Genomic DNA, 17,326 nt, shown 5'->3' with positions numbered 1-17,326 from the left:
TGTAAAAGAAAGGGTGAAAAGAAATAAAGGAAAGATAATAAAAATAAAATGATGAAAAAAAAGAAAAAGGATAAAAAGGGTTGAAAAAGGATGATAAATAAAAATAAATGAAAGAAAAAAAGATTTAAAAAGTAGAAAAGGCTGAAAAGAATGAAAAAGGATGAAAGAAAGGATGAATACAAGAACAATAAGATAACAAAATAAAATGGGCAGAGAGGACGAAAACAAAGATAAATGAAAGATTCAGTCAATTATTGCAAACAAACAAAAAACTTTTTACAAAAGTCAAAACGCACGCAACATTTTCACAAACGCACGCAACATTTCGAGAAACAAAACAATGAAAGAAAAACGCATTTCAAAAGACAAAACAAAACGACAAAAAGAAAAATGCAATTTAAAAACAAAACGCAAAAAAAGAAAAGAAAAAACTTTTTACAAACGTCGAAACGCACGCAACATTTTCACAAACGCAGGAGGGAATTGTGGACTCACGACTGATTGGACGAGGAGGGGCAACCTGATTGGACGTAAATTGACTTTGTAATTGAACAGGAGGATGTTTCACGGGACGTAATCATTTCCTTAAAAAAAAAAAAAAGAGCGTCAACACCGATTCTATCGTGGGCGCTTTCCGTTTTTTAAATAAATTATTTTGTTAAATTTTTGGGGATTTATCTTAAATGCTTGTTAATCATTTATACCCTCAAAATGAATCACTGGCTCCCCTCCCGCCCCCACCACTTCCGGTTTGGTCTTTAAATAATAGTGTTTCTCGAAATGTTGCGTGCGTTTGTGAAAATGTTGCGTGCGTTTCGACTTTTGTATAAAGTTTTTTCTTTTTTTTTTGCGTAATGTTTTTGAATTGCGTTTTCCTTTCTTCGTTTTGTTTCGTCTTTTGTAAATGTGTTTTTCTTTTTTAAATTTCGCTTCGGTATGTTTTTTTCATTTGCACTTCAGGGCCACCGTACAATTTACATAAAACACATTCACTAATGTTGCATTAAAAAAAAAAACTAAATTACATAATTAAAATGAAATTTAAAGAAAACACAAACACAGGACTGTTGTTATGAAGAGGTGAGCGGAACCAAGCGACGTCACAAAAGGACATCCTTCTTACGATTCTTCTTGATAATTGGACACTTCAATAAGGTTGCCGTCGGGATCTCGCAAGTACAAAGAGACCAGCGTCCCCACCGCTCCCGTCCTCTCCGCTGGGCCCGCCTCTGTCTGCACGCCGCACGCCTATATATATATATATATATATATATATATATATATATATATATATATATATATATATATATATATATATATATATATATATATAAGAAAAGAAGGATGAAAAGAAATCAAAAGGAGAAAAAGAAGAAAGCTGAAAGAGAAAAAAAAAGACAGAAAATAAAAGGATAAAAATGCTGAAAAAAAAAGAAAAGGGCGGAGCGACCTGGAGATGCGCGGCCACAGCGTCCAGCGGGGTTGCGGTGACGAGGCAAAAGTCGGCGGATCCCGGAGTGGGACGCTTGGCTTTGGGCTCCAACTCCTCGGCCAGTTTATGAACGTTCAACTTCTGCTTGCCAAAACGCAGAGCTTGACGCTCTCCCTGCACATATTGAAGCGCCAAGCTAAATGCCGCCATCTGCTGGGCCTTCTCACGAATTACACAACAGACACATTTGGTGTTTCCGAGCGTTCGCGTTAAACATTCCGAAAATGAAGCCTCGCTTGTGACTTGTTTTCAGAACTCTAGACGGTGCTCTTGTACTAAATTACGTAAAGTTATTGATTACTTTAGTTCTTATTTCGTTCAGTAGCAGCCAATTGTAGAGCCTCCCAAGTACTCAAACTGAATGTCTGGACTCTTAAAAATATGTTTTGGGATTATTGAATGAGTCGTTCAATCCCAAAGACATATACAGTATACGTTCTTAAGTCAAGACACACACACGCACAAATACATATATACATATATATATATATATATATATATATATATATATATATATATATATATATATATATATATATATACATATATATATATATATATATATATATATATATATATATATACACACACACACACACACACACACACACACACATACATATATAGTACTGGACTGGGGTAATGAATTACCTTATATCATAAGATATACAGTAATCGATTACTACAGTAATCGATTATTGTATTACCAACAGCAATTGAGTACTTAATACAATCAATAAATTTAGTACCTAATGATGCAATATAATCAATTAACATAGAACTTAACTACCGAAAGTCCTTGATTTATTTCGTACTTAATTTCCTAAAGTAAAGGATTGCCTTACATATTGAAGTGCGAAGGTAATCGTGTACTCTTGTTAACTACAATTGAGGACTTTAGCACTTCAGTGCCTGTTATTACTTTACATATTACTTTAGTACTTGACTATCTAAATTGATACAAAATACATTTTGAAAGTAACTTGTTAAAACTTGGTCGCAGAGGTTCTTCAGTCGCCGAAAATGTATCCGCTTGAAAATAAATATTACTGAAATAATAATCTGGACTGTATTTAGAGACGAATTCTGACGGCCTACATTGAAGATGACATGCTCCATGCCCAGAACCGACGTGTAGAACTTGATGGTGTCCGGCACACTTCTCACAGTCAGCACCAAATGGTCTAAATGACTCACTTGGATCGGACACGCCCCCTTGTGTCTGACGACTTGTTGCGTTCGCGCAAACTTGTTCTGGAAGAAAAACAAAACAAAAATGGTCGTTTAACGGCGACAAACACCGCGCAGCTGCGAGTTAATTATCGTAATGGCGTATGAATTATTCTGACCTTCGACAGCGGTTAATTCTCATAATATATAACAAATGTGTCGCTCTAACATATTACCTGAAGAATGATCTTCCGGACGGCCCAAAAACAAGCGTCAGCTCTCCTAAGTGCCATTTCTGTCTCGGAATTCGAGCACTTCCTTGTTGTCCACCTTGGAGCAAGGGGCACACCTGGGAGAACCCGTGTAATCTTCAACTGCTATCATTTGAACTGCATCATATGTTGCGAAAAATACACGTTAAAAATTATTTAGAATCTTGAGAACATTGTAGAAATACAGTAAATAAGGGAATATATTATTTCGTTCTATGTACTGTATAGGTAATATGCTTCAGATTGTAATGTTCGTTAGAGCAAACAGTGCCCCCTACAGTTTCATTTGAGGCTTGCATTGAGTTGGTTTGTTAGAAGACAACCGAATGACAAACGGCAAAGCTTCAACTAGTCCTGAAAATACTGCAACAGAATTGCAGGTTTGAATTTAAATGGTTTGTGTTGTTGGTGTTATTATAATTATGTCATAATAAATTCACGTAACTTTGGTTTGGGTGGGTTGTGATGAATTGCATTTCAGCATCAGTGTGAAAGTTCAAGGACCTGCCTAGTCAGCATATTAGGCGATAAGACTTAATAAAATGAACAAAAAAAATAAGGTTACAAATGGTATTCGGTGCAACCCCGCATACTCGCGGTTCAGAGCTCACTAATTTACGGGTTAAATTCTTTGCCAATATTTAGATGTGTTTAAAACCTTAAAAAACGAGGAATAAATTTCAACTGTGGTTTGAGTCGGTGTGAAATATTTAAAATTTCAAAATGAAAAGGCTTAAAATCTTGACATTTCTAAGCTGCTAAAAAGAGGAGTCACAGATCATCTTGCGACACTGAAGAAGGCGGAAGTTAAATGCCGAAACAACAGGTAAAACATCTTAATTATATAAAAAATCTGATTTTAAAGTTATTTTATTTTGAAATTTTAAAAATGTCACACTGTCCGATTAAAAGGAACAGTTGAATTTTGAACCTAAGACAGTATGAAGGTCGTTTAAGAGTTGTCAATTTGATTTTTAAAAAATAAAAACATGTTGTGGGGTGTTTAAATTGGATATTTCTATTTTGTTGGATATAATGGCGATAGAGGCTTTCTAGTCTATTTTATTCTAATACTAAATTTAAAAAAAAAAGAGTGGGGGAAGGGGAGAGCCAAACCTTGAATTTTCAAAGGGAAAGTAAGTCCGATTTTGACTGTTTATCATTTAAAATAAAAAAAATAAAAAAAATAAAAAAAGGAATTCATTCAAGTGATTGGAAATTTCAAAAACTGGAACATGAATGTGTTAATGACCAACAGTATGTTTTAATCATAACCATATGTCTAGTTATCATTAAATGATAGTATATGAGGGGGGTGGCACTCCTCCGGAGGCGGCCATGTTTGTTATAGCTACGGAGACCACATCAATGCAAAAAACTAGTGTCTCGTTCGTGGGCAAGCCGGCATATTACTAAATGATAAAAATGCATCACAAACTGTAACATCTTACACACTATCCCTTTGAGGGGAAAATGCTTTTTGGCGAGAGGCAAAAAAAAAAGCCATTCATCAGAAGCATTACAACAAATGGGGGGGGGGGGGGGGGGGGGGGTAGTAAAATAATAGTTCTATTAGTCTCAAAGTTGAGATTTTTGAGCCAGATTTCCACTCTGGCCTTGTAGTTTGACATTCACATGCAATTCATGAGTGTAGCCCGTTTCTGGCCCAGTCAACCTTGCCAGTCAACGACTAGCATTAAAATGGATGTATAAACCAGCTGGATGGCCACAGACTCGATAGCTACAATGCATTAGTAGCATAACTTGTTTAATTCAGCAGTTAAGTTTCCATTCAAACCCAGTCAAATTGGGTGGATCACAGAACAAGGCCAAGCATGGCCCAAAAGGAACATATAGTTTACATAGTTTATACACAAGCTTGTGGTCTTCAACAAATGACAAAACATTTTTTTTAATGGCCTGCGAAACTGAAGTGTAACCTATAAAACATGACATTTCCTCTAAAATAGAAATTTACTTCAACACATTTTATTATGCAATAAAACTATGATTTCAGCCATTGAGAATAACTTTAATAATAGCGTACATTTATATAAGTTTGTTTTGTGTTCTTTTGACATGTGCATGTATTGCACTCCATAATGGGCGTGAGGTCGAACATCTGCATTCGTTCACTGCCATTGACGGATAAAGACGTCAAAGGTCCTAAAGTGGATGAGTTGACAGTCTACCAGGATTTGATCGAGACCGTGAGTTTGTTTCAAACACGGAAAACTTTGGATCGCAAATGAAAATTAAGTCATGTAATTTGCCTAGTAATAATAATTAAAAAAAAAAAAACTGTTGATGTAGGGATGAAAGTAGACTGAAAACTGATTCATTGGCTAAAAAAAAATGGTTTGGGTAAAGTTTCTACATAAAAATCTAGGAAATGTTTGGGAACTAATCACTGGCAGAGACCTGGCACATTATGCTTTTTAGTGCTTGTATTTTGTGGGAAAAATGAACATCAACAGTGAGATTTCAAACCAATATGTACAACTGATAGACCCTATTTTATTTATTTTTTCAAATAGAAGGCCAAATTACAACAATTTCGTTTCGCTAGTTTTATTTAGGCCTCAAGAATGATCTACTTGTACTTTATAAAACAATTACACATGTACATTATGCCAGTCAATTAACGTGGCAATGTATACACAAACTGTCAAAAAAACAATGATCGCATTTGGCCAAAACTATCACTGAATAAAAATCAGCTGTACTCCGATCTCAGCCCTGTTTCGACGTACAAATGAAATGGTGCCCTGGTAGACAAAAAAACATGCGCCAATAAACCCCTATTAGATGATTTACAATCCAAAAATAAGACCACTGTTACAAAGCATGACTTAAAATTATTTATACAAGCTTATTTACAGCTAATACTTTGACCTGGACTAACTGAAGTGTACAAACTCACCTTATGCCTATATAAGGCGTAAGTTTGGAAGCTAATAAAACCGGTGCAGTTTGAGCTGCTCGAACTGCCAGCAGGTGCACAGCTTACATAACCAGTTTTCGGGAGAACAGTGGCTTCCTGGCACACACAACTTGACCCGGTGTAAATCTCGGAACGGTCGCTAACGGGGTTGATTCAAACAGCATGCATGGTGTGTGACTAACTTTGGAAAAGTGGACAGCTCGTATTGTAACTGTGAGGTCTACTAATTGGCGGCTTCTAGGGTCCGAACGAGGGTTGCAACGGTAAACCATTTTCAAGTCATAATAAGCGTGTCCACCTTATACCAGAAGGTAAATTATGGTATTTGTTGCATGTGACAATTTGTTTCTGACTAGAAGTAACACTTCTGAAACATAACTAAGAAGTAAGAACAGACGTGGTAAGGTAGATTCTCACGCACGACAACCAACGTTCACTATTCATTGGTACTTTCAATTGCCGTAACATTGGTCATACCGTGAAACGGGAATACCATAGCAACCCTAATCAAATGGGTGATTCAATCAAGATAAAACTTGCAAATGATGTGAAAGGTTTACGTTTCAACAGAGACCTTTTCTTTTTAAAATCCTCTATCCCAAGATGCGAACCTTTGCGAGTGTTGACGAAGGTAGTGAACGTACGTTCACGCCCCGGATTCGTCAGTGTTCGTTCATAGTCGCAACTGCTCTTGAGCTGTTCGTAAGACATTCTAAAAGAGCGCTTTTTTTTGCGTGTTGCGCGACAGGAAAAAGAATTAAGACTGCTTTAGAACAATTAAGACCATTTCGGAATGTCTTAAGATCATAAACAAACTTGATCAAAACCTGACGAAATCAAAAGCAGCTACGTTCGCCGACACTCGCCAACGTTCGCCCCTCAGAGGAATCGGGGCTTCGGGTTGGTTAATGAACTTGGGTTGTTAATGTGCAGCCAAAGACAACGGTTACCAACTACACTACGCTCTCTCGATTGGTAGACACCAGGACTGCCCTGCGACAGATGGGGCAGGTCGAATTTTCCGACAGCCAGCGATCGATGCAGTGCACGTGGTACTCGTGGGAGCAAGGAAGCTTCCGCAGCTTGTTTCCTTCCGCGTACTCAGTTATACACACGCTGCAAGTCTTCAAGGCGTCACTCTCGCCAAAGTTGCGCATGGCGAGGTTGTCGATCTGTTCTTTGGTCAGCCCTTGCGGTTGGTCCTCATCTTCGTCATTTAACAGAAAGAAGTGAGCCAGTCGAAGGAGGGGCAAGGAGCTTGGCTCCTCGAGGTTGATGGCGGGTCTGGGTCTAGCCCTTGCACCAGGGGCCGGCGGAGTAGCGGCAAGCGCTTCATCCGTATCGGCCTCAACTGTCCTGGCCCTGGTACCGCCAGCCACGCGCGGTTCCTCCGCAACGGGAGCAGAAGGAGCGCTAGCGTCTGGGTTTGTGGCATTTTCCGCCAGATCCGCCGTTGCGTTGGCTCCGCGGTTGGAATCTGAAGAATCGGAGTCCGAATCCATGAGGTAGCCGAGCTCACCGAAGCCCGTCATGATCTGTCGAATCATCGACTGGAGAGCCATGGAGGTCGCCTCTCCCAAACCCGCGTCCGAGATTCTGCGAATAGGGATGCGAATTGTGCTGACGTAGGTCCGCACGCCGGCCCGCTCGGAGCGCGAGAAAGTCCTACGGAATCCACCGCGCTCGCTTTCGTACAGGAACGTGTTGTTTGAGTTCTGTGAGCGCGAACGGGTGCGACTCGCTATGCTGTCCCTTTGGCGATACTCGCCCGGGCGCACGCGACGCACCTGAAGGTCAAGCATGATAGTCGGGGGCCGTCGTCCTGCTGCCGCCTCTTCATTTCCAGCTTCTCCTTCATTTGAGGCAACGCTTTGGGTCTCGGGAATTGGTTCGGTATCAATCCTGGGCTGCTGATTATCGCTCTCAACAGCGCTTTGCCTAGAAAGAACATGCTGTCTAGTCCGAGAACTGCCCTCCACTTGAGGCGCAGGTGGAGTGCTGTTATCGGTGCTGGGTCCTTGAGATGTTTGAGCAAAGCGGGGACTGGGCAATTCTTCCATCTGATCTAAACCGAGAGGGGAGCGGCTCCTGGCTGTACGAGCCCTGGTTCTGCAAGGTTCTGAACTTCGACTGCGGGCCCTCCTGTGCCCCCGACGCAGAGACACAGAAAGCGTAGGTTCGACTGGCACAACAACTGGTGAGCTGGGAGGTTCGTCATGCGTCTCATTTGAAACGACCACATCCCGCTCAGGCTCAGGTTGAGGTTCAGGTTGAGGTTGAGGCTCCGGTTCTACAATAACAGCCATTTCCTCAACAGGTGGTTCTTCAACCTCTCCGGTCTCCATGAGAACAGGGGGTTCAGCATTTCCCTCCACTGCTTGAGACTCCGCTGGTTGTTGCTCAGCTTCGGCCGCCGCTTGCTGCTCAGCTAAGGTGCGATTGACGCTGATTTCCAAGCTGAAGCGAAAGTCTCCACTGTTTGGGTTGGTCTGACTTACTGCCCTCCACGACTGGTTTCCGCGATGACCAGTTCTGGTTGTGTTGCCTGTGCGTCTCACAGTGTTCAGCCATTCCAGGAGGCTATCTCCATTGGCGGGATCTTCTGAGGTTTCAGCTTGTTCTAAAAAATATATATATAAAAATGTTCAAGTTAAGTTTTGACTCTTTTTACAAATGCGATTTAAAGCAACACTTAAGAAGTTTCAGTTTTAATTGATTGTGATGATGTCACTTGGAAAAAAGCACTATTGTTTTGCCTGAAGGAAGACAACGTGCCGCCTTGAGGAGCAGCACATAGCGTTGTGAAATCCCGATCGCCTGCATTTTGATTGAATTACATTTCTGTTTTCAGTGGCTGGGTGAAGGATGAATAGCAACAACCCTACTCCTGCCTTGCTTTTGAGTTTGTTGCCGTTTTTTTGTTTTCAGTGTGGAACTGCGAACTATCAAGGCTGACAGTAGATTATCATTTTGATTTGAGAATTGAACCATTTTAGCCATGTAAGGCTCCCAGGAAAAGAATCAGGGCAGTATCTTCCCGAAATCCCTGATCTTCTTTGAGCTCATGTCAGCTAGTAAAAGCGGGGCTCTGGGCTAATGTTGATCCTTGACTTTCCTTTTATGTGCTAGCCTCCCTTTTCGTTTGGTTTTCTCAGACAAAACCTTTTATTTGGAGTTATATTTTTCACATTATGTCATGACTGCAGTAATCGTGCAAAAATGTTTGAAATGACTGCTGTCTTTGGAGACAGTTGGGAACTGACGTATGTCATCAAGACATTTGTAGGTTTTTTTTTTGTTTTTTTTTTTTTCAAGTGATTACAAAAATACCATTACGAAATATTTTATGGGGGTTGAAAAGTTCTTTTACGTTGCTTTAAATAGAAAGTAAAGGAAATGTAAAACTTACCACTTGGATCATCAACAGTTTCAGTACTGGGTGTGTCATTCTGCTGCTCTGCGCCATTTTTGATATTCTGAAGTCTACTGAACAGCTCATCTTCAGTTGCCTCTCCTAAAAATGGTCAAACATGAGAGTGTGTTACCAAAAACAAACAAACAAACCAAAAAACATGATTCGTCTGACCTCGTAATTCCTTTTCTCGGTCATTTGGCGTTAGGTTCATCTTAAAAAGTCCCCAGAAAAACACAGCTACACTAACATGCAGGCTATTTTGCACTAAAAGCAAACGTTCAGTTGATGCAAAACCTTATATTAACCTCAACAACAACAGACTCATAAACACTTAAACTCACCATAACACATCATAAACAATGACCATATAGACAGCCAGTATATAGACAGTGTTTAATTTTTTAAATTCCTTATAGCCTCACAACATTTCTAAAGGCGTTATACTGAGTTGTAAATTGATCCCATTGTCCAGAGTACACTTCAAAATCCATAGAGCTGTTTTGTTTCCTTAAAACACAGCAAGAGGACAATGCTTAAGACCTCTAGACTTACCAGGGCATGCCACTGTCCAGTCAATGCCCTCGCCTCGCAGGGTGATCCACTAAAGGATGCTCCAAACTTACACTCTCCCTCCCACTGTCCTGGGACACAAACGGATTGTTGTCTTCAGTGGAGCGCCAAAGTTGTGGCATCATAGTGTGAAAAAACAAGCTTCTTGAGATTAATGCTCAGCACAGCATCTTCCGATACAGGTACAAATAAGAGGGGGGGAACAAAAATATCTGATGATCACAGAGCTGACATTGGATGAAGTGACGTGACTTTCACAGCAGACAAAATGCCCGAGGTTCAACTGTTTACACATCAATCTTTACAAACACTCTTTATGAATGACTGATAAAAGCTTTACCACATCACAAGTACCATGGACTATTATAGATATTTGGACAAAGACAGGTGCAAATCAACATTGTGAGACGTTAATGCTAAAATTCCTGTCCTGAAACACAAGCCTTCTTTAACAGTCACTGCAATAAGTGATGAAACTTTACACAGGCAGGTACACGATTTAAAAGGTAAAAAAAAACTATTAGTGATTAAAGGGCTTAACACTTCTCTAAAAACTAACCAAACATTTCAGAGTTGAAAAAGTCCCATCTTGACAAGTGCCCCAAAGCAAACAGCAACAACAACAAATGGCGACTCTAATATAAATTTGATACTGTAGTACAATAATAATTCAAAGGATATAACAGTTTTTGTTCAAAATTCTTAGGCCGGCTCGTACACTGCAGATTTAAGTGAGACATTTCAATTTAATCCAACATTATATATTGATTTTTATTTTAGTTTCTAAATTTGAATCACCATTATTGTGAAGTCACTCTCCCGACATCAATTTTACACTACAATTTTATAAAAAACAAAAACTTTCATTTGTTTGCACATTTGAACTCAATTTTAAAGTGTCAATATACACTAAACAGTGAAAAAATGTAACTGATTAAAATGCAGGCAACCTCTATATTACCTCATAACATTTTCGCAATATAGTGTTTATTAAGGCTTTTTTCGTTTTTGCTGTAGTTTTGACTTACTGCATACTACTTATGGATTGAAGTTTTGGAAGATCTGTATATGTGAAGTGAATGCGTTTAAACTCTTTACACCCAAGAAGCTATTCCATTCATTTCTGTTTTTTTAATCACATATGAATGCCTTTAACTTTATGTTGCTATAACACAACTACACTGGACCCTTATTATGGGAAAAGGTTTTACTTGAACCATGTAAAGTAAATCCAGCCAGACACCTAAACCTATATATAAACTGGATCGACAGAATTTGAACAAAATGTAATGTAGCCTCATGCCTACATTTTGATAATTAAACATAATACTTGACTTTTATTTGCTTTAAAATCACACGCTGACAGAATGTTCAGAAATTGACTTCCTATAAAATTAAACCTTTTTACCTGGGGTTCCCAAAAGATTGTTGTCCCTCATGAGACGATAGTCCTCATCACTGAGATTGTTGACAAACTGGTAGAAGGCCTCTTCTCTGTCGAGGCGATCGAGCTGCCTTCTGCGCTGCAACTCTGGCTGCTCACTGCCGCTCTGCTCTGAACTATCAGACCCTTCCATTGATTCAGAAGGGAAAGTGGTCGAGGAAGATTCTCCAGTCTCCAGCAAGATTTCAAAGCTGCATCAACCACAACAAATGGATGTTATAACGGTTTGAGAAAGGGCTAGAACATCTTAAGAGAAGCTGAATTTAGGAAGTTTAATCATATTTTGATATTATTTGAGACACAATTTAAGACTAACTTCCCAAAGTTAAGTATGTCTTATTTTGATCAAAGTTAAAGACCATAATCAGCATGTATCTACTCTGCACAGTTGTGGATGTATGGTATTACAAGATCCACTGGTTAAGATACAATAACAAAATTGCATTTACTTTGAGATTATATACAATTCATTAAAGTTTAATAATCATGCATTAACCTTTTTGAATTTGAAAGATGCCATTCATGATGCCAATTACGGACGTGTTTTTACTTTCATAGATTCTGGGAATTTTGTGATTGTTTTTAAAGGATTCACTGAAACAATGTAAAGGTGAATGAATGTAGTTGGTTAAAAAGACAAGTGTGAGGTAATTAAAAAGATAACAATAAATAAAACATTGAATGATGGAATGAAAAGTCCTGATTTTAGATATTTTGATATACGCTATTAAGTGTATTTGTCGTGTCATGAAAATCCAGCACGTTGCTCTTGTCAAATGTAAAATTAGACACTTCATTAGCCCAAACTTGGTATTGGTATTTTGATTAAAATTGTAACAATGTAATTCGTAGAACAGCGTGGAGTACAAACATATAACGCAGTACATATGAAGTATTACTTAAACGGTATGAATATCAAAATAGTGGAATTAAAAAACAAAATGGCATCAGATAGCTTAGTTTACATAGAGTACATAATCACTCGAAACCGAACTAGGACGCTATTATAGCAACCGATAATCCCAAAGGAAGCGTTGTGTTTGGAAACGCTCCTACAATTCTCGCATATTCATTCGTAACGTGGTTTAGTAACCTTAGAACCGGAGACGGGGAAACAAATAGCTACAGAGGCTAAGTGGTTTCAATGCTAACTAGCCGAGTATCAACTAGCCACTAAGCTTCAGACGGACCTTAATTAACGCTACGACAGCGATTAACTTCGCAGGAGTCGTTCGTTAACTGTCGTGGACATATGACAACAAAGTCAATGGCAACTATAAACCAACTGGCAAAGCTTCGATGAATTTTCGACGAGACGGGTTCGTTCTAAAGCCATAAAGTGAAGTGTCATCGATAGCCACTGTTGAAGCTAACTAAGCGAACGCCAGCTAGCAATGACGTTTTTCGACTCGTACTCGGTAAGCAAACGGGACCGAATTAGTTCGCTAAATATTCTACTACGGGGGAACAAAAAGGTTAATATAATGTTACCTGTTTGGTGAAGAGAGTAATTATATTATCGTGAGTACCAGTTGTTCTTCCAATAACCTTTGATAACGATTGACTATAAGCGTAGTTTCAGGGGTCCATTTTGTTTCTTTTGCGAAATCGACTGAGGTCTTCCGGAAATTGTACCTTTTAGTATTTCCTGAAATTAGCCTTACAGGTACACCTTCTGACAATGTAGTGTTACCTCAGTCCCGGTTGCACGAGCCAATCAGTGGAGTTGATGCCTGACAGACAAATCGCAGGAAAAAATATATAAGGAAACAGAATAGTGTTGTTTGTTTTTATCTGAGGCACACAGCCCAGTCACAGCGCCACGCCGTGGTCATTATTGTCAAGTACTGCTCAGACTGAAACATTTCACAGTACACGCAAATGTTCCCGGGCGTGTAAAAGCAAATCTATCAAGGAGCGTTTTGGGGCTGTATGACAAAAACTTAAATCGTTTTCATTGAATTTAGATTTTTTTTTCATTTGGATTTTAATATCATTATTATTTGTAGCCTTGCCGTTCCAGTTCTTGACTAATAGTGGCGCTGTGTGCTTAGTATCTATCTATCTATCTATCTATCTATCTATCTATCTATCTATCTATCTATCTATCTATCTATCTATCTATCTATCTATCTATCTATCTATCTATCTATCTATCTATCTATCTATCTATCTATCTATCTATCTATCTATCTATCCACCCATACATACATACATACACACATACATACATACATACATACATACATACATACATACATACATACATACATACATACATACATACATACATACACACATACATACATAAATCTGTGTGTGTGTCTTGGGAGTGGGTTCTTTCCAAATTGTTACGCAAGTTAAAATAAATAAATAAATAAATACATAAATAAAAAAAGAAGGAAACTGAAATCACCATCCCAGTGAAGGTGTATAGCTGATCCATTACATGACACATTGTAGTTTATAATTGGCTCGCTCACTAAACTGTTCTGGGTGACTACGGAACAAACACATTATTAATATCACCTGACAATTTTGGAGGCATACATCACAGGGTGTGTTTATAGTCTCAGACAGTAGCTCCATCTCCAATTAAGCATGCCAGAATGAGTTGCAGTGTGGACCACAGTGCCCAGCTCAGAGTTATGGATGAGCAATCACTCCAGCTATGCCTGACCCTGAGTGCTAATTAGTTCTGACATTAAAATAACATGATTCAAAGCTGCACCCACAGAAATTAAAATGCCTTTTGCCAAAGAATCTTACAATATTGAAAATATGGAAGGACTGAGGAGGATGAATGGTGCTGCATTTACAGGAGTGGTAGCCATTTTTTTTTCTATTGAAGTCTATCTCAGTGGTTCTCAACCTTTTTCCAGTGATGTACCCCCTGTGAAATATCTTTTCAACTCAGTAGCCCTTAACCAGTGCAATGCATTTTGGGGTTTAAAAAAAAAAAGAACTTAAAACATGCCATCATGTCTGATTTATTAAACTATTATTATACCCTAAAAGTGTCCCGTTTTGGACCATAGAAGAACTCTGTTATCAAAAAGAAATAATATTTTTTTAAGTGTCAGACGTGTTCTAAAAACAAAAAACAAAAAACTAATTATAAATACAGTATATATTTGTCCACATAAATGTTTGCCTACAAAAAATAATCAACATAAAGTGTCCGACCTGTTCTCAAAATAAATAATTATAAAACAAATATTTGTCCACAGAAAAATATTCAACATAAAGCGATTCGTTTTGGGATTACAGTAGAGATCTCTTCACAAAAATAAATCATTACCTTCTGTATTATTAATTATTAACTTAATTATTAATAAATATCTGCCCCCCCAAAATAATAATCAACTTAATTATTAATAAATATTTGTCCCCAAAAAATACTCAATATAAAGTGTCAGAGCTGTTTTAATAAAGAAATCATTCTAAATGAATTTTTGTCCCCAGAAAATTTTTCAATTTGTAGTGTTTTCTATTGGGATTATAGTACAGTAGAGATGTATTCACAAATACATTCACAAATACAACTTGAACTTGACAGGTAACGAGAGGTGGCACAAGTTGGGTCCAACCATTCTAGTATGGAGGAGAATTTGACAATTTAGAATGAAATTGAGTAACCTACTGAACATAAAATGTGTTTTATGAACATATTTTTTCCTGAAACAAATAATTATTTAAATATTTTTTACAGAATTTTTGCACATTTCTTTTGTTTGTTTTATTTAACATCTCGAGTACCCCCTGAAGTTCCTTCAAGTATCCGCAGGGGTACTAGTACCCCCATTGAGAACCACTGGTCTATACGTTGATTAAGCTAGCTAGCTAGCTAGTTAGCCATCTATCTATCCATACGTCCAAAATTCACACCGACACCATCCTTAAGTGACAAAGACAACAGTGAAATAACACAACCCGATTCTCTTCAGAAAGCAGCATTCAAAATCTTATTTTAATTTGTATATTTACTCCATAAACATTATTACAAAACTCAGCAAGTTACCAATATTACATTATCACCATACAGGCTTGATCACAAATATTTAAAACCTTTGCAACAGTTACAACAAAACAAAACAAAATGAAGAACAAAAAAAGAAAAAATAATACTCAAATAATTTACATGAAAATCTATAAAACAGCAAATTGTTCACAAATTATATATATTTTTTTTCCTCCAAAGTTTTCTTTTTTTTTTCTTTGCTTATTTGTGTTTTACACAGTAACACAACACTCACACAACAAGATCATGGTCTTATTACAAAAAACTCCCAACAAAATGTAAATATTTCTAGTTTGTTGTCGATACTTTCATATTTTGGTTTTTAAAACCAGAAACTTGTCGCTGTATATCCTTTCCACTGCCCGTCGAGGCGCATAAAAGGTTACTCACACACACAAATACTTCACAGCACTTTCTAAGAAAAATATACACTTACAAAATATGTTACAAATTGGCACACAAAAAATATACAAGATTTTGTTGTGTCAAGAGTTCATTAAGATTCCTTCTGGTAACAACTCTAGACAGTATATATAAAGCTTGGCAATATTTGAATGAAAAGAGCAAAAGTAATTCCAATCAATGTCAAAGAATCATGAAGTGAATACATCAAACATAACATTATAATATACATTCATAAAGAGGATTAGGAACCTAATCTAGTTTGCATTTCTTTTTTTTGTTAACTCTGGGAAAACAAAAGAAAAATAATAGTTTAAAAAAAAAAAAAAACGTCAGCTTTCTTAGCACCATTAAAATGAGGCAGCTCAACAGTGGCACATTTTGAAAAGAAAAACAAAACATAAACATAGATAAGTACATTCAATTTGACAATAGGCAGAAATGAGAGAAGGCAGACTAAATGGGTTTGTAACCCACATGGAGCTTCCCGTCAGCAGCTCGTCTTGGTCCTAACCCTGATATTCTGGAGGAAAGAAATGCAGGATATCATGGCAGAGGGGTAAGAAAAAAAATAAAAACGTTTGATTTTGGTCTTATTACTATCATTCTTGTGCCACATCGTCTTTCGTGAAAAGGCCCGATTTTAAGCTCAAACTTCCATGTCTGCACTCATCGCCTAAAATTATAGAATATCCCCAAAAAATAACAACCGGATTTTGTCTGTGGAGCTGCATCTTTTTTTTTCTTTTTTTTTTTTAAATACAGTATATAAAATTATTTTTGCAGCCATTTGTAACAGATTGATTGTATTTAAGGTTGAATCTTGGATGCACAGTCACAAATGAGTAGCAGTTGATTTCAAAAAAGGTACCAGAAAGAACATCTTTATATATATATATAATTTTTTTTTAAATTATGCACAAATATGCTATTGATTTCTGCCAAAAGACGGACCATAAACTGTGATGGCAACTTAAGACAACCATGAATTAAAACACAAAACATTCCATGGAAAAATAATCCCAAAGTGAATGTGTCTATGGTGCAACATAATACATTAATTTAAAAACCAAACTCTGCAAAAACATGAAGAAAAGGATGTTGAAAATCTAACTTTAGCAAGCTTTTCACATGGAATCAATGAAAAGACATGCTAGCCTTCATTTACAAGATTGCTAATTCCATTTGTACTGAGAACTACGGAAGCGTGGAAATGCCAACATGGAAAAAATATTTTTGAATGGCAAACTTGTTCAAACATTTGAGTTTATTCCGAGTAAATTACTATTTTTTCAGCACTTTGCCTGCATTATATCAATACGTTTGAAAGTTAGGTCGGTTGTAACCATCCGTCATTTTCACATTTTTCTTATTGTCTTCGTTAGGTATGTTTTTTCTCGTAATGCTACACAGTATGCGCAAGTTGATATTGAAATTTATTGGGAAAAAAAAAATGCTGTTTTTAGCCTTTGTATGTATTTGCAAATACGTTCAAACAAGGCATTAGTGAGAAAAACAATAATGCTATTTTTTATAATTTGGTCTGTTGTATGTTATTCTAATGCTTTCAAAAATTAAGTAAGTCACCATTGTTTA

General features: G+C 37.4%; 2 protein-coding genes across 2 annotated transcripts; both read right to left on the bottom strand.

Moving 5' to 3' along the window:
• Positions 1–867: 867 nt before the first annotated feature.
• Positions 868–2,991, bottom strand: glod5 (glyoxalase domain containing 5). Its single transcript, XM_088431831.1, has 4 exons — positions 2,899–2,991; positions 2,591–2,746; positions 1,451–1,606; positions 868–1,248 (listed from the first exon to the last, which is right to left on the bottom strand). Exons 1-4 carry the CDS (start codon positions 2,953–2,955, stop codon positions 1,120–1,122), a joined length of 498 nt encoding a protein of 165 aa, XP_088287957.1. The 5' UTR covers positions 2,956–2,991; the 3' UTR covers positions 868–1,119.
• Positions 2,992–4,685: 1,694 nt separating this feature from the next.
• On the bottom strand, positions 4,686–12,922 carry rlim (ring finger protein, LIM domain interacting). Its single transcript, XM_088432024.1, has 4 exons — positions 12,799–12,922; positions 11,272–11,498; positions 9,288–9,392; positions 4,686–8,498 (listed from the first exon to the last, which is right to left on the bottom strand). The coding sequence occupies exons 2-4, from the start codon at positions 11,438–11,440 to the stop codon at positions 6,832–6,834; spliced, it is 1,941 nt and encodes a 646-aa protein (XP_088288150.1). The 5' UTR covers positions 11,441–11,498; positions 12,799–12,922; the 3' UTR covers positions 4,686–6,831.
• Between the last annotated feature and the right edge of the window lie 4,404 nt (positions 12,923–17,326).

This window comes from Hippichthys cyanospilos, chromosome 13, assembly GCF_059441005.1.
Source record: "Hippichthys cyanospilos isolate Australia breed blue-spotted pipefish chromosome 13, RoL_Hcya_1.0, whole genome shotgun sequence".
Taxonomy (NCBI): Eukaryota; Metazoa; Chordata; class Actinopteri; order Syngnathiformes; family Syngnathidae; genus Hippichthys; species Hippichthys cyanospilos.
Note: the sequence above shows the minus strand (reverse complement) of the source record. Positions and strands in the feature narration are given on the sequence as shown.